General features: G+C 44.5%; 1 protein-coding gene across 1 annotated transcript in view; it reads right to left on the reverse strand.

The window, feature by feature from the left end:
* Positions 1-652: 652 nt before the first annotated feature.
* Positions 653-23651, reverse strand: part of kndc1 (kinase non-catalytic C-lobe domain containing 1) — a 268776-nt gene continuing 245777 nt past the window's right edge. Inside the window, exons 25-30 of the mRNA XM_072479132.1 lie at positions 22440-22522; positions 18485-18638; positions 15317-15439; positions 9168-9227; positions 3974-4131; positions 653-2393 (exon numbers count right to left, since the gene is read on the reverse strand). Of these exons, the coding sequence (XP_072335233.1) occupies positions 2162-2393; positions 3974-4131; positions 9168-9227; positions 15317-15439; positions 18485-18638; positions 22440-22522 (810 nt within the window). The 3' untranslated portion in view covers positions 653-2161. The remainder of the gene's footprint in view (positions 2394-3973; positions 4132-9167; positions 9228-15316; positions 15440-18484; positions 18639-22439; positions 22523-23651) is intronic.

Below are 23651 nucleotides of genomic sequence, written 5' to 3' on the forward strand. Positions count from 1 at the left end.
CGCAGACACGGGGAGAATGTACAAACTCCACACGGACAGTGACTGAGGGACGGGATTCCTCAGCGCCGCAGTCCAAGTGGTAACCACTGCGCCACATGCCGCCCTACCGTGCACATCTTTGGATTGTGGGGGCGAATCCCACGCAAACACGGGGAGAATATGCAAACTCCACACGGACAGTGACCCAGTGCCGGGATCGAACCTGGGACCTCGGCACCGTGAGGCAGCAGTGCTAACCACTGCGCCCCCGTGCTGACCCGGGATGTACTATTGTAACCATCCCACGCTGCCAGGAAACTCGAGGGCGGCGTGCGCTGCTGGTGGTAAAGTGAATCCCAATGACTGGAGAATTATAGCCATTTATCAGACACCTTTTATGTGCTGCAGAATTGTAGCTTCACAATCGTCTGTGTACATCACTGGAATCAGATCCTCTTTCTTCGAAGCCAACTTGAATTTGGTTTTTCAAATGGAGATCTTACCAGCTGCCTCATAAATTCATGTAACTAAAGCCAACATGCAAAAATATTTTGTTGTGCTGTTCCTATGGCTGCTGTACCAAAGTGAAGTATTTTCTTCCAGTTACAGAATAAATGTGAAGATTTCGAAGGAGCATGGTATAAGGAAATCCACAGTTCAATTACGCTGAAGCTCCGAGTAAAACAATTTATTTGTTATTCTTGGCTGCTTAATAAAGGTTCTGAACTAAATGTCAGATAGTAAATAGACATTGCTTTGTATTTACAATTCCCGCACAATATCCCATTCAGACTACCAGAACTGAGTGAGGACTTATCCCCAAAGTAAGTTAGAAACTATTTTTAAGGGCGAATGTGGTGCCTACCTTACAGCTAATGATGCAGGATGGCTGGGATAATCCTGACTGACATTTAGCAGGAATTGGATTGCAAATTCTCACCTCACCACTGCCCATCCACTCATTGGGCTTGATTTTCCGGTGGCCCCTGACCCGAGACCGGAAATTTCTGCCCAAGTTCAGCGGACCTTCAAATGGTCTGGCAAATTTTCCGTACTGCCCGTGACAATTCCCCTGGTGGACGAGCCCAGAAAATTTACCCTGATATTTATCTTTGAAATGCATTTCCCAACTAAGAGACTTCTCCATCTCGTCTTCCTCTCGTTATTTTCTCAGTGAGTGAATCTATGGTTGCAGTTTACACTGTCTACTGGTTGAGACTTTGCAGCAGCTTTACTTCCTGCCTCTCAGCTGGGAGGAGTGCAGAAACATTTCAGTGAGATAGTTTATCGTGTTGCAAGGCAATACAAAACATAATTGTTAATTGGTTTAACATGTATTTATACATTATCAAATGAAATATGTTCAAGGTAACAGATTCCCTCATTATGTGGTCAATAAATTAATAACCTGATATGTGAAAATAAACTGTAGGTTCCAAATAACACATACTTAAAACAGAAAGCTTCCCTTCATTATCTAATTCCCCAAAACATGTTTGGCCAACAAATGAAAATATATTTGCCAAACAACACCCTTAAATTAATCACAAAATTATGGATTTCCGGTTCTGATTCAATAACTTCCCCACAATCACTACCCAAACAAAGTCACATTGCTACTTTTGAACCGAAAGGAGAGAAATGACTAACTAAAGAAATGTAAAGAAAACTTTATAAAGTGTACATGGGGGAATTTTACATATAATATAGAGCAGAGAAATATGCCATTCTGCCCATCAACACATGCCAACGCTAATGCTGTACTGGAGCTTGACAAAACGAGATCAGTGTCACGCTAATGAAGGCATGTTTCCGGAGTAGGTTAAATTATAAAATGAGTTCTCCGAGACTGATATCAGGAAAGAATTTGTGTATTAAATTTAAGTTGTTTGGAGCCTGCTGTTCCCATTAAATGTAAAGGCTGATTTAGTTTCTAATGTACTCAAGCTTGCAGTTAGATATCATTTTACTGTACAATAAAAAGTGCACTATATTTTGTTCATACAAATCACTCATTATTATGAAACACAAAAGAAATCTGCAAAAGGAGCATTTGTTTTATAATAGGATAAATTAATCTTTCTACTCATTATACAGGTTGCTGTAAGATCCAGGGAGACTGGTCTGTCTGCCGATCAAAGGAAATAGAAGTTTATTTTGAAGAGAGTGCAGGTTTAAAGTGTTACTGGAATGTCGCTTTCACCTTGCGAAGTGTATCTTGAATCTTCCGTGAGTGCCATTCAGTTGATGATTGGTAAAAATTAGTCTTATTTTCAGCAGCTAGAACATGGATATCCACTTCACTAAAATTAGTTATCTGTTGCCTCAGATGAGCTTGCAAGTCCAGATCAGGGATGAACATGTAGGGCTTTTCCTGGAATGCACGAATTTGACTAACCACCATTGCTATTTTCCTGAAAGAAAACAAAATTTTAAAAATTTGTAAGTTGCATATATTCTTCTATCATATTTGTAAAACAATAAGGCAGACTGGATACTGGAAACTGAAACAGAACTGTTATTATCACTGACCACAGTCCAAATTTGGTGTGAAGGTGAGCAGTGAGGAGGATGTTAAGAGGCTTCCAGGTATTTCAGACAAATTTTTTTTTCTTTTCTATAAATTTAGAGTACCCAATCAATTTTTTCCAATTAAGGGGCAATTTAGTGTGGCCAATCCACCTAGCCTGCACATCTTTGGGTCGTGGGGGCAAAACCCACGCAAATTCAGGGAGAATGTGCAAACTCTACACAGACAGTGACCCAGAGCCGGGATTGAACCTGGGACATCGGCGCCGTGAGGCTGCAGGGCTAACCCACTGCGCCACCGTGGGAAAATACGCGCAGTGTAACATTTACAAGTGTGACGTTATCCACTTCGGACAAAGAATCAGAATGGTAGAGCATTATTTAAATGGTGTTAGGTCAGGAAATGTTGACATTCAAAGGGATCTGGGTTTCCTCGTACACCAGTCACTGAAAGCAAGCATGCAGGTACAGGAAGCAGTTAGGAAAGCAATTGGTATGTTGGCCTTCATTGCAAGAGGACTTCAGTACAGGAGCATAGATGTCTTACTGCCGCTGTACAGGGCCTTGGTGAGTCCACACCTGGAGTATTGTGTGCAGTTTTGGCCTCCTTATCTAAGAAAGGACAGTCAGTGTCCAGAATTGAACCCTGGCTCAATAGACCGTAACTTTTATTTTTTGTTTAGAGATGTGGGTGAACAGCATTAGAGGACAACCAATTAACTTTTAACAAAATCATGAAACATTTATTAACCATGAAAAGATGAATAATAATACGCTACTCCTTTAAACCATTGCCTGTCAATCTTAATTAGACAAGGAGCCTGTCTCCATGTGTATTAAGGGGGTACTCTGATCAAAAACACAGGTCAGTGACTGTTGTCCCCAGAGGAGGGCTCGGTCCCTGGGAGAGAGACCGACTCCTGTTACCTCACTTCTGAAGCAAAAATTCAATCCCAAGAATTTTCGTATACCTTTTAAGAACTTGGGAGAATATTTTCCTAAAATAAAACAGCACTGCATTCTGGCAGCCTTAAAATGTAACTTTGCATTATTATAGTCAAATAATCAGGTGGGTTTTTTTGTGAATCGGGCCGGGATTTTCCCACCAGCCTGTTTTTTGGCTGCGAAGGTGGTCCGCCAGCAGTATCTACCGGTCCTGCCGTTGTCAACAGGATTTCTGGTTGACAACACCCCTCATCGCTGGGAAACAAGTGCGCCGGCGTAGGACCGGAATTTCCTGCCGGTTTGAACGGCCAATAAATCCTGCCCCGGGATTCCCAATGTGCACGTTTAAAATAGAAATTAACAGAATAAAAAGAGCTTAATGCAAAGTTCAATAATGATTCATTTTATAACATAAATATAACCAACGCTTGGACAAGACAAACTACATCCGGGGAAAGAACAATCCAGCATTTCTGAAAATGTTCATAACTTAGCACGTTTCTAAGCTTGTCATACTCACCTTAGTTTTGGCCATTTGTATGTGCCATTAGCCATAGTAAAAGCACCTATTTCTAGTTGTTGGACGTGCATTGCCAGAATACGAGCACAAGGCATTGTTGGTTGTTTACTGAAACTATCTCCTTCCATTAGACAAAGGCTGTCGCTCTTCAGAAAAACCTGATTAAAAAACCATATAAAAATAATTCACTAAATCAGAAAATACACATCATGGATGGGCTCTAATTCATGTTTAATTCATATAAAATAACTTCTTTTTGCACATTGCTTGGAATCCAACCATTTCTAGAAGGAGATGCGTGGGATGCTGCTTAGAAAAAGAAAAACTTATCAGCAATTGAGAATGCCTTTCCCTCACAAAAAAATACTTTGTTCATGGTTTCTAAAATTACATTCCGTAACAGTTCAAATTGGACATCATCCAGCTCATGTACTTTCTGTACAGCATGTGGAACTCGTAGGTCCCCAGTACAATTGCAACTGCACATGAACCTGACCCATCCCTAAGCCCCTGTGCAACAAAATGACAAGGAGATAAGGCGCAGTCCCCCAGGAAGCGCCTCCCACGCTCCCGAGAGGGACATCCTAATCCCTGAGGGGTAAGAAGGATACCAGCACCAGGCCTGGCCTAGCCCAGCACCAACCAACACATACGCAAAAAAAAATCTATACCCCCAGGGCCTCCGGCATACTCCCCAAAAACCCTGCTCCCCAGTTGTGCCTGCATCTTTCCAACCCCATCCAGAGCAACGCACCATAAGAGGATGATCATTTCAGCCCCGGCCAAGAAGGTGGGCTCCTGCCCGGGAAGAAGAGGAATCGTCACGACACCCAAAAAGCAGGCGCCCTGGGAGGGAGGGCCTGCTCACTCCTCCCCAACACAAACACAAAACCCAGCCCCCACCCAACCACCAGGCCAGATCAGATTAGAAGACAAACACAATGCTCACCTCAATGAAGAGATGACAAGAAGAAGAGAAGAACACTCCCAGGAAGGGGACACCCAGCATACCTCGAATTGACCACCATTGCAGAAATCTACAGAAAGCCCACCTCTACGGCCCGACCATCACAGAAGCCCAGGGGAGGAAACCGAAAAGAGACCCAAACAGAAGGAGGAATAATTTAACCGAAAGAAGGAAGCCAATCCTCCCCAGGATACTAACTTTGCCCAGGCCAAAGAAGGATGCATGGATTCTTGATGCAAAGAATGTACAAATCTAAATGAAAAACCCAAAACGGATTTGCGCTAACAGAAGATAACAGGAGAAGGATAATCAATTTCACAGACCATCAGGCTAACATTTCACACATCCCTTCAGGAAAAAAGACAATAATAAAAAGCACCATGATCAACGGGGAGTCACAATTAGGGTGCTCGAAGTACCACAGGGCAGACAGCAGGATAACAATGTCTTCCCTGTTGCATGAGGAAGCAAAGGGTTTGGCAGGATCAATGAACGCTCTCCAGGACTCCATCGATCGAAGCATAAGACACCGTTACTTCCACCATGCATCTCACTGAATCCCAGGTGGTCCGCAGTCTAGGCCCCGGCCGGGGTGAATGACTCCCCCCCACTCAGCCATCTTCAACCACTCACAAAGAGTATTGAGGATAGCACGATATAGGATCGTTGAGCCCTACTGACTCTTGGCCTTGCAGACAGGATATATTGTGCTCGATCGAATCTGATGCACCCGGCCACCAAATGAAGTTTGACAAAGCACGGCAGCCAATTCTCGAAGCAATCGGGAATTAATCTCCCATCTCCCGCCAAGGACCAGGCTCAGGGGGACATCCTGCCTGGTTTTTATCTCCCAAATCCATCAAGGACACCCGGCCCACCATGCAGTAGAATTTTGATGACACAAAGGCGGGCCCTAACCAAGGGCAGTGCTCTCTCGAGTGCAAGAACCCTCTCATGTGCCTCCACCGCTCTTCTCAATGTGCCCTGCAATTTCTCAAAATGAGCTTTGATGACCTGCACCACAGAGCCAAAATTCTCAGTCAAGGTAACATCTTTGAAGGCGACCATCATCTGAGAGCCCATTTAACAGCAACTGCGCCACAACCAGCTGGGCCCCACTTCAGCTCCCTCTGATCGCCACGAAAACCCCCCGAGGATTTAAGCTTTTTCTCTTGGCTTTTCCCCCACAAAAAGACTGGACAAGAACTTTAAGGGACATGTCACAAACAATGTAGTCCAAGAAGAAACAAGCAAGAAATGTGCATCAGGATTAAACGGCAAATTAAAAGATGAGCAGAGCCGGAGCTCGCAAAAGCGCAACCGCTACCCGTGCTCACATCACGTCACAAATCTACTTTTAAATAATTGTCTCTGTTTTGAAGCTATTTAATGTCCTTGCTGTGCCCTAATTTGTTTACATATGACATTGATTTCCATTCTTCAGCTCCTTCCAATCGCAGAGGCAAAAACTTGTGGCAAAAACATAAGGCAGCAGCCAGAAATAAGACCGTACAAAATAGAAACAGGAGGAGTCCATTCAGTCCCTCGAGTCTGCTCCGCCATTAAATAGGATCATGACTGATCAGACATTCCTCACGTCCACTTTCCTGCCCTTTCCCCATAACCCTTGGTTGCCTTACTGTCTGTCTCAGCCTTAAATAAATGCAAGTACTCTGCCCCCACAGCTCTCTGTGGCAAGGAGTTCCAAAGATTCACAACCCTCGGAGAGAAGAAATTCCTCCTGATCTCAGTCTTAAATGGACACCACTTTATTCTGAGACAATGCTCTCTGATTCTAGACTCTCCCATGAAGGGAAACATCCTCTCAGAATTTACCCTACACGTTTCAATGAGATTCTTCATTCTTCTAAATTCCAATGAGTAGCATCTCAACCTGTTTTACCTTTGCACCTAAGACAATCCTATACCAGGGATCATCCGAGTGAACCTTCACTGGTGGTGAGATTCTCTGGTTCTGCCAGTAGTGCACCCCCGTCCGTGAGCTTCCGGGCAGCTTGGGGTGGCTTCAATGCAGGAACAGAGAATGGCATGCTACCTCCTGCCAGTGATAAACACACGGCTGGGAGGCTAGAGTATCATGCTCAATATCTTTCCTTAAATAAGGGGACAAACTGTTCACAGTACTCCAGATGTAGTCTCACCAGTACCTTGTTCAGTTGCAGCACGACTTCCCTACTCTTATACACCAACCCCCTTGAAGTAAGGGCCAACGTTCTATTAGCCTTCCTGATTACCTGCTGCACCTGTGAGCTAACTTTCCATGTTTCGTGAACAAGTACCCTCAAGTCCTGTTGCGTTGCAGCTTTCTGCAGTTTTCATCCATTTAAATAATACTCTGTTCTTTTGTTCTCCCTTCCAAAATGTGAAGAACTTCACATTTTCCCACATTTGCCAACCTTTTGCTCACTTACATAACCTATCAATATCACTTTGCAAACTGTTTGTATCGCTCTCGCAACTTGCCTTTCCACCTATTTCTGTGTTGCCTGGAATGAATTGTGAATTACTGAAATTGTTCCCTGTTACAAAACCTGCCGATAAACAAAGGTCAACACTGATAAGCAGCAATGGTGTTTTAGGAGATTCTCCTTATTTATGAAAAAGTGCAAGTTTACATGTAAGATATAAATACTTCAGATTCAGTTTCTGTGCATTTGCCTTTTGGATTGCTGATTTTAATGCAAAAGTGTTTCTGTGGATTTATATGCCACAACAACACATTTTTTTGCTCAATAGATTCTAGACTGCTACATAGTCCCAGGATGTGTAAAGTTCAGCATACCAGCACGATCTGGGAGACACTTTCTGATGCATATTGATGTTACACCTGGTTGGTGCAGGCATCTCATTTCATCGCGAGGAGACCAATCGTCTGCTCGAGGACCATTCTGGTAGCAGTGTGATTCACATTATAGCATTCCCCTACCTCAGTCCTAGGATTCTTCATTGGTGTCAACAACCACCTGTTCAGTGGGTATTTTCTGTCAGCGAGTATCCATCATTGAAGGTGCCACCAATACAACCAGAATTCACCTCACAGCCTCTCGGGAGAGATGCAGCATTCTGTGGCACTGTCTTTCTAAGATCTGTAGGTAGCTTATCTTTTGCCTGTCTGTATACCCTTCATCTACATGCTAGTGGCTGCTTGTGGTTCTCTTTTCCACCTTCTGCAAATTCCCCTTCCTGAGGCTCCATTGCAGGTGGCCATGAGGTTATTGCTATTCGGATCCTGCACTTGCTCCTACCTCTCAGGTTCTTGTCCCCACTGGCGTGTGTTCCTGCTGAATGACTGATTCCTACGGCATTTGAGCACTTTTGGCCTGATTGGTCCACCCTGTTAGCAGCTTCTGCAATGTGACCTGCTCAATGCTTCTCTCAGGCCCACCTCAGTTGGTCTGTCGTGCAGGAATACACAACATTGAGCAAGGTTCGACTGCAGAATAATACCTTCCCAATGGCCTCCCCTGCATGCTAAATGCTGCGCTCACACAGGACTTTCCTACCCAAGAAGTGAGAGTGGCTCACCCACCTAAATAATGAACCGTAAATTTTTTTGGAAAAGGAAGCACTTTTCAAGAAGCAACTATTGGGCCATGCACATAATGCATGGTGTTGTTGGATACAATTTCCCCACTCAATCCCTTTTCTTATACATTTTCCCAGATCCTGTGAGTGATATGTACACCTTTGAGACAGCTTTCCATCTGTTGCCATGAATAATACGTTAATGACTTCAGCAGAAGGACTCTCATTCTGAATTTCACAAAGAGCTTCATACCCAACTCATGCAATTACATGCTTAGTTATCATTCATTAGAGAGTATGACGCTGCACCATTCTGTCATTTTGATGATGGAATTTATTTTCTGCCTCAATACTGTAGGCTTTCCTTTCACTGAATTTACTTCTTTCACTCCCAGTCTGCTTCACACATCTTTGTAACTTATCTTGAAGCTTGAAAAGATTGAAATTAATATTTGACCCAAATGCAGGCAGTAGCTTTGAAGTGGACCTGCTGACCAAAATTTAGGTCTGGCCGATTGGATTTGGCTCCCTACTCAAATGCGAAGCGGCTCTGGGAATAATGTTCAAATGAGCTGAAGATTTCAAATCTGGCACTTCATGGTTTCACTATCACCAATGATACGACAACACCTAAAATGTGGCTGATATGAGTTTTTGGCACTTTTGACTATTTTTGAGTACCTGTACAGCAGACAGTTCCTCCGTGATTTCCAACGCCTTTGAGGACAAGCTTTTCCACGACTGAAATAAAAAGACAGCAAATATCAAAACCCTGTGATGACTTTTGTACGCAAACAACAAAAGAAAGGTAAGTCTTTTCTCAGGGAAAGTTGAAGGTTTATTTTAGCAATTTCCAGGCAGCTGTCAAAAATTACATTTATTCTTTGTGACCAACAGTGCGCATAATGATGTGTAGATACAGGAAACTATTGAGAGGCTCACCTATAGGACAGCTAACAGAGTAATAGTGAATTTTGGGTGGCTTGTAACTGAAGATGGTTTAATGGAAGCAAAGCAAACAGTAGCTCCCTTTGCTCTGAAGGCAGCTCCATTCACCCAGTCACAGAGCTGAAATTACAACAGTTACAGGTAGTCTGCCATCCAGATAATCATTCTTACATGGCTTTATGGCAGAATACGTTGTGTGGTGGGAACATGTAATATGGGAAATAAAAGAAGCAGAATTAGAAAGTAAAAAGAATAAAACCATTGAGTATAAAAATAAAGAAGTTCCAATTGAGACAATGTTCATTGCTCAAATATATCCACCCCTCTGGGTCAGTGCACGATTATTAATACATTATTATTCCATCAATGACTGTCTTTCTTCACCTCCGTAGAGATAAACAAGCAGCAGAACTGTTAAATTCTTTATACATCTCAGCTCTCCTTATCAACAGATGTCAATGCAGTTCCCTGTTAAAGGGTAACTAGACACTGAATTATCTACTTTCTTTTGATGTTTATTTAACACATTGACTTTGTTCAGGAAAAGAAGAAGTGTTTTTAAAAAGTTGAACTTTGCTCCAAATTTGTGAACCATCTCGCAGGGACATTGATTTATTTTCTCGCTAGTGGTCAAATCCAGACAAAGGAAACAATACCAATTATTAAATGACACAACTAAATTTCCTTCAGATGCTTTCAGCTTATGTTGGGTGCATTTATGTGTGCATTTTAAAATTTAATTTTTTGTTGTTGATTTCCACTGTTTTCATCTTTCCAGGATATGTTTACTTATACTGTTGTACTGGTGCCACAGGTTACTGATCTCCACTATTTCAACCAGGAGTAAATGGTCACATGTGAGTTCTGTTCAACAAGTTTTTTGATGTTAGGAGTGTTACAGTCAGGGGCGGCACGGTGGGGCAGTGGTTAGCACTGCTGTCTCACGCGCCGAGGACCCGGGTGGAGTTTGCACATTCTCCCCGTGTCTCCGTGGCTTTCATCCCCACAACCCAAAGATATGCAGGGTAGGTGAACTGGCTACATTAAATTGTCCCTTAATTGGAAAAATAAAAAAATAAAAAACAGGAATGTTGAAGAGAGTCATGACCTCACCTAACAGGCACAATTACCAGTAGAAGTCAGTGGGTAACAATTCTACGTAGGAATACTTTGTCGAGCTCAGGGTGCAGAGGTAAATGTAAAACTTCAAACTAATTGGTCTAAACTGCACAAAAGAGTTCCCAATTATATGTCAGAAAAATGGAAACTACAGTTAATATACTATTAACCAGAGGTGGACTTACACATTTGGGGGCCCTGCACTCATCTTCATTTCTGTCCCCCCCCATGACTGCACGGCCCGCCCCCAGTGACATTACACCCCACCCCTAATGAGGCCGCGCTCCGACCCGAGACATCGCGGGCCTCCTGACCCCGCCACCCTCACCTCACAGAATTCAAATGAATGAGCCACAAAAATACACAACTTGATCACTGCTTAAATTATGAAATCATGCCTGTAGCTGCTGAATTAAAATCCAAGCCTACCTGTTCTCATAATGATGGTAAAATGGTCAATATTGTGACCTATGTGTCTTGAGGTGAGCAAACATGGAACTGGCCAATGAGCAATGAGATGGAAAAGTTAGCCAATAACATGACTGCAGCATAGGCAAATGGAAGACAGAATGAGGCAGAAAGAGTCCAGTACAGGGGCAAATACTCAACCAAGTGGAGTCCAGTGAATCTAAGTCCAATATTAAAATTCAAACCCTCCACTGTTCATCGGTCGTGGAGGGTTTGAATGTTTGTGGAAGGAGGAGGAATTTAACGGACTCCTTTGTCCTGGATGATGTCGAGCTTCTTGAGTGTTGTTGGAGCTGCAATTATCCAGGCAAGTGGAGGGTATTCCATTACACTCCTGACTTGTGCCTTGTAGAAGATCAACAGGCTTCAGAGGGGACCATGAGGTGAGTTACACACCGTAGGATTCATAGCCTTTTACCTGTCCTGGTAGCCACAGTATTAATGTGGCTAGTCTAGTTCAGTTTCTGATCAATTGTAAGCCCCAGGATGTTGACTGTGGGGGATTCAGCAATGGTAATGCCATTGAATGTCAAGAGGCGATGGTTAGATCCCATCTTGTAGGAGATGGTCATTACCTGACACTTGTGTGGCGCGAATGTAACTTGACACTTTTTTTTCCTTCTTTTTTTTGTTTTTTAAATTTAAAGTACCCAATTATTATTTTTCCAATTAAGGGGCAATTTAGCATGGCCAATCCACCTACCCTGCACATCTTTGGGTTGTGGGGGTGAAACCCACGCAGACACGGGGAGAATGTGCAAACTCCACACGGACAGTGGCCTGGGGCTGGGATTCGAACCCAGGTCCTCAGTGCTGTAGGCAGCAATGCTTACCATTGTGCCACGTGCTGCCCCTTTAACTTGCCACTTGTCAGAGCATGCCTGGATATTGTCTAGGTCTTGCTGCATTTTTACACAGACTACTTCATTATCTGAGGAGTCGCGAATGGTGCTGAACATTGTGTAGTCATCCGCAAACATCCCCATTTCTGACCTTATGATGGAGGTCAGTGATGAAGCAACTGAAGATGGTTGGGCCTAGGACATAAATGGAAGTAAATAGTTCCACAAAACAGTAAACAGCAATATCATATTTTTCAAACTTCTGACCGAAAGATTTTGCTTCAGCTTTCACATATGGTTTTTCTGAATTTGAGAAGGTTTCCGGTATATCAACAAAGTTCAGTTTCAAAACCAAAACAGAATCTGTAAGAGCGGACCACATGGCGTCACAAATTATTTTGACCGTCAAATGTTTTCCCTGTGCCTGCTCCAAGAGTGATTGCCACATATTCTGCCGATGCATGAAAACCGGAAACAAAAGCATATAAGTTTTGAACAAAAAATGTATGGCTATCTCATTGGATTCAGCTACAGTGTTGCAGTTAAATTCAAGGATTAGTTGGAACATGGGATGGATAATGCATAGGGGCTTGTTCAGACTTGCTTGTAGACCTGAATATTTTTCTGCCATATTTTTGACGTTATCGAAGCTCTGCCCACAACAATTTTTGATGTCCAACTTAAATTTGCAATGATTTCCAAAACAGTTGTCTCCAGGCACTCAGTAGCTGGACAAAACAGAGAAATCACTCTCCAACTACACCATTGCTGGTCACATATCTTAAAATTAATGCTAATTGATCCACATGACTCATGACGTGTTGACTTTAATGGAGCAGTATTTGGCATCTTTTATTTCATGAGTGTATTGGTTTCTGAGCCACTCTGCCATTATAGCGATTAGGGCATCGTAGATTTGGTATGTTAAAAAGTTGATCTCCCCTGAGCCACAATATTGATAGCCTTCAAATGGTCTTTGATAAGCTCATCAAATTCATGAGACATTCAAGGCAGACTGAAAAATTGCCTCTTTGAGTTGAGAATGATGACTCATCATGTTCTCAGAGGTGGACCCAGGAAAAACAGTTGTTTGATTGTGGCAACAGCATATCTCAGCACTTTCCTCCAATAAGAACATTCCTTTTTAAACTGAGCTGATAACGCAGAATCACATCTTCCAGATAATTTGCATGAATAAACACACGGCTTCAGTATGAACTTTGGGAGTTTCACGATCAGCACAATTTCTTCCAACATTTCTCCAGTTAGAGTACCCATCGACAAATGCTTGTTTCCCTTTTCTAGGGTCGGGAAATAATTTGCAAAGAACAGTAGACTTTTCTGAAAGAAATCAACCAATTCCTGGTTTCCGTCATCCCATTTCTCCTCACCCTCAGAAAATGGAACTGATGAAGTCTTCTAACGTGCTTTTGGCCTCCAAACTCAAACACTTTTCTCAAGTTTGCCATATTACCTGTTTTCTGGTTTATGTAGTATGAAACATTCTATAATTCCCAGTGGAACACATTTTGACCATCAGGCAATATATTTAGGGTAGGTTTCGTCCCGCACTTCAGCAGAAGAATCTACAATATCTTGTAGTTCAATTTCCGTTTCAGAGTCCACTTCTTGTTCAACATTTTCAGGCGATGTGGTATCTCCAGAAATCATCAGTCAAAGTCATCAGACAGTTCACCCATACTTTTGGTGGACAAGGATGAAGGTGCACTTTGTGCACTTCTCAATACTTTGAACTTCCTAAAGTAAAATGGCAAACTGTCTTTCTGCCTAGCTTCGTCCTTTTGCTTCACTTTCAACTGCCAGATTGATAATGTCATTTCAGATTGACTGAGCTTTCTTGAATTAAATGAATGAATTTTCTGAAAGAGCAGGCTTTTTCTGCCCTCCTCAGTCCTGGGCTTCAAGTTGCTCCTGCTCACCTGGCGACCTTGCCTTGCTGCTGGCTCTGGGTGCCTAGCTATGGTGTTGCTTCTCCCTCAGTTGCCCAGCCCTCCTCAGCCCTGGTCTGGAGTCAGTCCTCCACTGCAGCTGCTCCCCTTGACCGTGAGGGGCTGGGCTCATCGCACTGCTGGCTCAGGCTACTTGCCTGGCCATGTGGCCTTGCATTGCACTCCTCAGCCCTTATCCTGGGAGTCGAGTATTCCCACCGCGCTCCTTGGCGACCGGCGGTACCTTCTCGGTCCTCGCACCTTACTTCGAGCTCTGCTCAACATCGACCTCGGGAGCTTTCCTGGCTCATTGGTTGCCTGCCTGTCTGGCTATCTGGCCTCATCACCACCCTGGCCCTGAAATTGCTGCTGCCTTTTTCATACTTTTAGGTATCCAGCCCTCCTCCTCAACCCTGCCCTGGGGATCGGGAGTCACCCTGCAGCTCCCCTTGATGACTGTGGGCCAGCGCCTGTGATATGCCATCAATGAACACATGATGAGTGGTGAACGTAACTGAGGCTTTAATAAACTAAACAGAAAGCCTCCTGGCCTCGGATCCCGAACTGAGGCAGCAGCGGAGACTAGCCACCTTTATACCGAGCCCAGGGGGAGGCGGAGCCAGCAGGCAGTAGTTTACCACATTACATATAAAACAGTGGCAGTTTACCACAATACACAGACTATATACTAAGTGGTTCATACCCAGCAGAGACAAGCCCAGGTATGTAACAGTACAACAGTACAATACAACACAGTGGTTTACCACAGCCTGCCTCCTTGTTTGGCTCTTCTAAGCTCGCATCCCCAAGGCAAGCTCGATGACCTCGCTGTTGGCTCAGGCTGCCTGCCTGGTTATCTGGCTTCCTTAGCCCTGGGTCAGAAACCTGGCTGCTGCTTTTAAAAAAAATATATTTTATAGATCCTCGTTACTGCTTTCTCTCCCTCCAAGTCATCAACACCATCACCAAAACAGTGTATTACTGCTGTAAGGGGACTCGACCAATCAGAGCCCGATGTTGTTCTTGCCTGCTGATTTGCGCCTATCAGAAAATTTAGAGCTATCGGCCTCTGATTGGTGCCCCCACAGCCATAGGCCAGCACAGGACCGCACCATTGGTCGTGACCAGGTGCCTAAGCAAGATGTTTCATTGCAACTCCACCTCTCCTGTCAACAGTTGTGATGCTGAGGACGTAATGTAGGAAACATACATTAATGGTCAGCATTGCCATGGATCATCAGACTAAAGTGGGCCAGTTTTGCTTTTACACTCCAAGGTTAAAGGAGCTGCTTATAATTAGTAACAGTGATTGATCTCTCTCTGATTAAAACAGATCAGTAGCAATCTGGCTGGGATTGAAGTTGTGAGAGATGCAATGCCTAAATCTAGCAGGACTTGGGGAATGTTGGGGAATGTTGAAGAAAGTTTCAATTAAGCTTGTACATATAACAGACTGATTGGACTGGGATGAACTGGTTCTTTCCAACTCTCAGTAATTACTTACAGGTAATTGGCGCACTATCAGGCTTTCCAGGCTACTAAGAATCTGCATGGCTGTGGCAAAATTTCTCAATTCATAACAAATCTTTGCAATTGATAGAAATTTTGATAGTTGTGCATGTTGTGCCTGCAAAGGACAAAAACATAAATACATCTCAAAGATTATTTTTCCTTTCTGAGTAAAGAACGGCAGTATGCACATTTTCTACTTAATTTCTACATCTTTCTTGACAATGTAAGTAAGGGTCCTTCCTGTTGATTCCCTTATTTCCTTTTTCTTTGTTTTTGACGTTATCATTTTTTATCCACGGATGCTTAATGGACATGAATCTTTAAGTCAAGCAGCAGAGAGAATAAGGAATTCAAGAGGTTGCAATGTAGTATTTGATGCTGGTTTTCGATCAGCAGACCCAGACTTTGTGGCACTTGAGAGATGGGGTGGAGTTCAGTTTGATTGTTTGTTTGGTGGCCAGTTAATTGGTCAAAAGGTCGTCTTCTGTCTGGTAAGAGGTGGTGATTGAATCCTGTCTCGAGTGGGATGATTTCCAGAGACCTAAGGAAAGCAGAGTTGAGACTTGGACACACGGTGACAAGCACCTGCTCCCTCTCTTCTCACTCTTTCTCTCCAGGAAGGCTGTGAGTTGATGTATTCCTGAACCTACAGAGAACCTGATGAATGAATCTGCAGTAAAGCCACTACAAGTTGCAAACAGAGACCTGGGACGGGAGTCTCCCCTAACCGGCAGGCGAGGCCGCACCGGCGCCAAGGAGTGGCGTGAACCACTCCGGCGTTGGGCCGCCCGGAAGTTGTGGAATCCTCTGCGCCTTCAGGGGCTAGGCCGCACCAGAGTGTTTGGCGCCATGCCAACGGGCGCCCTAGGGCCACCGCCGGTCGGCGCGAGTTAGCACATGCTCGGGAGCGCCAGCGTGTGCTGGCGTGATCCCAGCTCATGCGCAGGGGGGTTCTTCTCTGTGCCGGCCATGGCGGACCGTTACAGCGGCCGGTGCGGAGGGAAAGAGTGCCCCCACGGCACAGGCCCGCCCGCGGATCGGTGGGCCCCGATCGCGGGCCAGGCCACCATGGGGGCACCCCCCCCGGGGCCAGATCCCCCCCCGCCCCCGCCCCCCCAAGGACTCCACAGGCCACCCACAGAGCCGGGTCCCACCAGTATAGACCTGGTTTGATTTACGCCGGCGGGACCGGCCGAAAACGGGTGGTCGCTCGGCCTATCACGGGATGGAGAATCGCCAGGGGGGACCGCTGCTAGCGGCCGCCGACTGGCGTGGCGCGATTTCCGCACCCGCCAAAATCCCGGCGGCGGAGAAATCGGCAGTCGGCGTCGGGGCTGGATTCACGTCGCCCCCCCCCGGCAATTCTTCGACCCGGCGGTAGGTCGGAGAATCCCGCCCCTGGATCTGAAAGCTTACTTTGGAGGAATGTGTGATTAAAGAAACTATCTGAAACAAAGACTCTTTTCCCTTTTTAAAAATTATTTTCACCACTCTCTTCCCCTCTGTGTTTGTTTGTCTGATGTCTGTGTATGTAGATGGTGGGGGCAAGTTAAAGTGCGGGATTAGGAATTAGATGATAGTTAACCAGCTGTATTTGCTGCATATTTCATTATAGTTCTTGTTACTAATAAAAAGTAATTGTGTTTAAATTAATAAACCTGGTGACTGTAATTATTGGGCAGCCAAGGGCCAAAGACTTTGGGTATTTTTCTAAGAATTATTTGTTAATTCAATTGTGTTGCGACTCTATGTCAAGGGGGGCTGAATTGACTGTGTCCTAGCACAGTGTGTTGTATCAATAATAGATTTAATGTGTGTGATTTGCAAGAGCATGACGCATGATCATAAAATTGCTTCAATATTTCTCAAGCACCCAAGCAATCAGTTTAAACTTTGTAATTAATGAACAAGGTCTCCACACCAATTCCAAGAAGATTGATTTTCAGGCCAAAGTTCCCAAGGCATCTATCACTTCTGTTGTGGAGAAATGCCAACCTATTTTTGGTGAGACAGAGTGGTTCTTGTTTGGTATCATGTATGAACATGTGTCTCAGAAGGGGCACACGTGGCTAAAGATTAAGGGCAGGATTTTCCGACCTTTCCCACCGACAGCATCTTTTGATCCTGCTGAAGTCGACCCTTGTCATGCGGGCAAGCCATGCAAAATGCTGTAGACTTCGGCACCGCTAGGGGCGTGTTGAAACGTTCCTGTCTAAGAGTTTGGAAGGAGTTCTGGAAATGGTTGCATAAAAGTAAGCAGGAACAAAAAGTACAAAACTACTTCTTTGAAATAGTAGGGCACGATATATAAGTATGCAAGAATTTTTTTACGGATTTATGCTAAAAATGTTGCATTAACAGAATACGTTTCAGCAAATGATGGAGGAGTAAAATGACATTTCACACATTCTGATATGACAGCGAATGTGTTGGAGTAATTTTTAAGGGAAGTAATGTAAACAGCCAAAGTTACGACAGGAGATTGAAAAAACCGTAGTGTTCAGGGTCACCATCTCTGAGGCAGCATGTAAAGGAGAAATGACGGTCAAGAATGGAACCTGAGGTTCACTAGGATGGCCGTTAATGGATTGCATTACATTTTAATTAGTTTTGATTGAATACGTCCTGACTGAATGTAAATTATTTTCAAAAGGGTAAAGGGTCTGAGCTGATCCATAACCTTAGCATAGTGGTTAGCACAGTTGCTTCACAGCTCCAGAGTCCCAGGTTCGATTCCCAGCTGAGTCACTGTCTGTGCGGAGTCTGCACGTTCTCCCCGTGTCTGCGTGGGTTTCCTCCAGGTGCTCCAGTTTCCTCCCACAGTCCAAAGATATGCAGGTTAGGTGGATTGACCATGCCAAATTGCTCTTAGAGTCCAAAAAATGTTAAGTGGGGGTTACGGGGATAGGGTAGATACGTGGGCTTCAGTAGGGTGCTCTTTGTAAGGGCCGGTGCAGACTCGATGGGCCGAATGGCCTCCTTCTGCACTGTAAATTCTATGATTCTAATACTTAATAATTTTGTGAGAAGCTGGAGATTATTTTTATTATCCCACGGTTTTCAGAAAATACAGAACATTATCATTCAAAAATGTATTTACTATTACAGTGAAGTTTCAAATGATAAATTAATTCCTGTCAGATAAATGTAAAATGCTCACCTTTGGTGTGTCACATGTGACAATTTCAGCAGACACCCAGTGACAAACGTTGTCTGCATATCTAATCAGATCTAGAAGGTACTGGTGTTGTTTGTATTCTGGAACAAATAAACTGCTGCCCTCTACGAATGCTGTCTCTGAAGAAACTGATGATCTGTGAATAATTACATTAAAACCTCATCTATATATTATCTGATGTCCAGTTGACTCATAATGCAAACAACATATTATTGAATGTGATGAGGACAAATATTAAATAATATAATTCAAATCTCTTATTTTGCTGTTAACAGACTATAATCAAAAGTTTAATCCGCGATTGCCAAGTGCTAATGAATTTCCAACAGCTGGTGAATGATCAAATTGCTTCCTTTAAGATTGCTCATGCTAAGTCAGATAATATACTATTTTATAAGGCTGTTGATCAAGTGCTGGAAAATGGGATTTGAATAGATAGATGCTTGATGGCCAGTGCAAATACAATGGGCTGATGGGCCTCTTTTTGTTTTGTAAAACTTTATGGGCGTGATCTACCTGAATGGGAACAGAGTACCATAATGAGTGCATTTAGCAGGCTATCTACTGGGATTCAGTTCCCTTGGGAGACCCCCAGTGAGATTCTGCCTGGTCCCCATTTGCACCACGGCGCCTGTTTCGGTACACTGAGGGCAAATTCAGAATGTCCAATTCACCTAGGTCTTCTGGGACTTGTGGCAGGAAGCCGGAGCACCCGGAGGAAACCCATGCAGACACATGGAGAACGTGCAGACACCTCACAGACAGTGACCCAAGCTGGGAATTGATCCTTGGTCCCTGGCACTGTGAAGCAACAGTGCTAACCACTGTGCTACCATGCCACCTTTGTGTATACATAAACGTAGAAACCCTGATATCAGCCGTTGGTTTGAACAGAACACAGCAAAAATGTCCAGACTGGTCTTTCGTTGGCAGGAAATTTCAAAAACATTCACTGTGCAGCCATTCACTGTGCAGCCATTCTGAGATTTAAAAAAATTGAATTCAGCAAGTTGATTGCATTTACTAAATCTCTGTATGACATACAGGCAGACATGGCTTGATAGCAATAGTGTCCCACGTAAGAAAAGATGTCTGACCCAACAGCTCCATTTTTTAATACTGACTCTCTAATAACTGTCTGTCTTGTTGTTTGATAACAAATCTGCAAACCTGAAGAAATACTTCAGAGACAACTCGGTAAAAAAATATTTGTGATCTCTATGGTCTTGCCCGACAGTCTCTTAAATCAGTTTTAAAATTACCTGTGTGTTATGTTTTCCTTTGACCTTGAGTTCCTTTTTGCTTTTTACCTATTTGCCTTCAGTTGCCTCAGCCCCAAACTATGGAATTCTCTGCCTGCACCTGCCTGCCAGCTCGCTATCCTCTTTTAATACACTTCTTAAAACCTATCACTTGGTCATCTGATCTAATATCTCCCGTCTCGGCTACGTGTCTTATTTTGTTGTACAATGCTGCTGTGAAACAGCTTGCAATGTTTCATTGCATTAAAAGTGTTATCTCACCATGTTGCTGTTGTACAACAGAATCATCGCAGTCATTATGCAGTGCCCACGTTCAAATTTTAAAATGCTGTAACATTCATAAAAGTTGCAGGAGACGTGGGAATCTTGGGTCCCAGTGTGTGCTTTCTCATTCTAAGTGCTCTCTAACCTGCAACAACATTTTATGAGACCACATATTTTCTTCTCAGCAGTTCTTTTATAGCTTTCATCTCATGAAAATTGTAACGGGCCCACACACTGAGAAGGTAATATACTGTTGCAATAAAATTTTACTTCAGATTGGTGCTGAACTCAGCACCGATATTGACCATGGTGCATTGTATTCACTCCCATATTATTGCCTAAAGGGTCTATAGAATGAGTATAGGCAGTCAAAATGACCACACACATCTTGATATATGAGACAAATTTTTATGGATTTATGTATTACAGCACATTCAGCAAAGGCTTTATATATCTGCACATAGCAATGTAATGGGCACAGGGGCTGGATTCTCCGTTTCAGCGGCTAAGTGCCGGCAGACACGGAGAATTAGCGGGCGTTTTATGATGCCAAAATCGGCTCCGAACCCTCACCGATTCCGGGACTGGTGAGGGGCTAGCAGTGGCGTCGTGTGAAACACCTCGCTCCCATGCCAAAAACGGCCAGAGAATGGCCACTTCCCTGGCCGCGCTTGCGTATAGTGACGACCTGCAGCGGTCGTGCCGTACAACATGGCGCCGGCCGTGCTCGGATCCGACCCGCCATCCGCGACCCCACAAGCCACCCCCTGGCCACCCCCCACCAGTCCCGCCAGCCCTCACGGAATCTCCCTCCGGCCAGCGGCACGGATCGCGGTGTAGTGTAGTGGCGCTAATCACAGTCCGCAGCCACCACACCTGATTCCGAACTGCTCAGACCACACGTCAACCGTGCAGTCGGGAACTCAACCGATCGGGGCAGAGCATCACGGGAAGGCCTGCCGGTTATGCGGCAACGCCATTGGTATGGCATGCGGCGTTTGACGTGATGATGCCATTTCAGAGGGGGCGGAGACTCGCAAACCGGCGTCAAACTGGCGCGGGTCCCAATTTGGGCGTTGGAATGGATTCTCCACCCGACTGCTGATTGTGATATCGGTGTCGGGCAACGGAGAATTCTGCTCCTGATTTTTGAGAGCCTTTGCTGGATAATTATTTAAAAGCTTCAATTATTACAAAGTTCCCCTCAATATAAATTCAATTAGGCAAAATTATTTTGTTGAAAAACAATAACTGTCACCTATTGAAAGCAAGGGAACCTGGGATAGAATTGGTGCCGGTCGTAATCTAAAAGAAATCTGTGTCCTTCATCGCAGGCATGCTATGATAAAATACGTAAATACGAGGGAAAGTGAAAACATTGCTGAGAATATATGGAGCACCTTTTGCATACAAGAACGGTCTGAATTACAAAAGCTAAGAACAGAATAAAAAGAATTAAAGAACTCAAAGCATCAGGGCTGGAGGGAGATTAAATTGAGATGTAAAAAATTGTAAAGGGCCTAGATATAGTGGATGGGAGCATCTATTTACTTCAGCAGAAAGGGCAGTGATGAGCGTGCGTAGATTTAAAGTGATTGCTAGAAAGTTTAGAGAGGAGATGAGGTAAAGAGCAGCATTCTCTGTTTGAGAGACGCAGGCCGGATTCTCCGAGCCCACGCCGGGTCAGAGAATCGCCGGTCATGCCGGAAACTCCCACCACGCCGCTCCGACGGCGACGCCGGGACGCGATTCGGATGGCACACTTGAAAGTAAATTAAGGGAAGGACAGGATAAACCTTTCTGCATAATACAATAAATTAACGCGGCAAACAATGTATATAACTGTTGATAAATTTGGAAAATGCCAATAAAAAGATTTTAGAAAAATAGGATGGCTGGAGCTGTGTGGCAAGTGTGGTGACTTTGCAGGGCCAGCCTGACAGGCCCAGGCATGGTTTTAATGGGTGAGGGGCCACTATCAGAAGGAGGTGGGGAAGCTCCATCAGGTACAGGGTGCACAAACAGGATTGCCTCCCTTACCCACCATGCAGCCAGGTCACCAGCATTCAGTTTATCTGACAGCGTGAATGACACAGTGGGAGGTTGCAGTTGTTCAAAGGCGTCAGCATGAATCGGGAAAGGAGTGGCAGAAAATCGGGCAAAAATCTAAAATAATTTAGACAAGCGTTCAGTTAACATTTCACTCAGGATGTCTGATGTCACCTGAGCAGGCCAATGAGACCATTTCCTTTCAATCTTTATCATATAGGAAATATATGATTTGATATATGCCTATGTAGCATAGTTAAGTTTTGATTACACTATCGAATGTCCAAGTGGACATTTGTAAATAAATTCTTAATCATGATTCGAGAACAATCGTGCAAAGTTAGGAATTTAAAGGTACTCACTTTCGGACTGTGATTGGTTTATCCTTAACACCAAATGCTCTTGAGTTTAAAAAATGGACCGGGTGGCAATCTTGAAATAGTTCCTAAAATAAAAAGATATCTTGATGAACCAATGGTTTCAATCATATTTAAAAACATATTTTATTCAAGCCATTTTCATACAACATACAAAAGCAGAATAAAAATCATACAACGTTATAAATAACCAACACCCACTACCCCCCTGCTCCCCAATATTGCTCCCTTCTCCCATCCTGGCTTCCCCATTTTAACCCCCTTACCCCCCTACCCCTTATCTCCCCACCTTTGCTGAACCCTCAATCCTCCTTAAAGAAGGATTCCACCTCCGAGCGAGCCATCAACCGACCCATTCAAGCCGAACTTGACCTTCTCCAGCCTCAGGAATTCTGCCAGGCTGCTCACCCACAATCCCGCTTTTGGCGGCTCTGAGTCACTCCATCCAAGCAGGATCTGTCTCCGGGCTATAAGGGAGGCAAAGGCCAAGCCATCGGCCTATCTCGCCCCCTGGACTCCCGGGTCTTCCGACACCCCAAATATCATTACCTCTGGGCTCGGGGCCACCTTCACCCCCAGCACCTCGGACATTACGTCCGCAAACTCCTGCCAGAACGCATTCAGCTTCAGACATGCCCAAAACATGTGGCCGTGATTCGCGGGCGTCCCTGTCCACTGCCCATACCTTACCTATACCCCCTTAAAGAACCTGCGGCAACTCCTCCTCTACCTTGGGGAACTTCCCCTGGCCGGGGGCTCCGACTCATATAGTCTCCTGTAAAACGCCTCAACACACTGTTCACCCCCTCCAGGTCCAGCACCACCCGACCCATCTCACCCTTTACTCTGCCAATCTCTCTTGCCGGCTCTTGCTTCCTCAACTAGTGGGTCGGCATCCTACTCGTCTTCTCACCGTATTCATATACTACCACTCACAGCGTGGCGGCCGTGACCTCCCTCATAGCATTTAGATGCATGTAACCCTGGATAGCAGCCCTCACCCGCTCGCTCACCTCACATCCGCCAACAGCCCCACATCCAACCTCCACTGTGGGTGCTCCACGCACCCCCCTCAGTCCACTCACAAGTCCACCGAGTGCGGCGTGTGGTCAGATCGCCGAAAACACTGAATCAACCACCCTCTGCTGATACCTTGTTTGCAGGGCTGGCATTTGCTTTTAACATTCAGAAGCCACA

Source organism: Scyliorhinus torazame, chromosome 16 (assembly GCF_047496885.1).
Source record: "Scyliorhinus torazame isolate Kashiwa2021f chromosome 16, sScyTor2.1, whole genome shotgun sequence".
Classification (NCBI taxonomy): domain Eukaryota; kingdom Metazoa; phylum Chordata; class Chondrichthyes; order Carcharhiniformes; family Scyliorhinidae; genus Scyliorhinus; species Scyliorhinus torazame.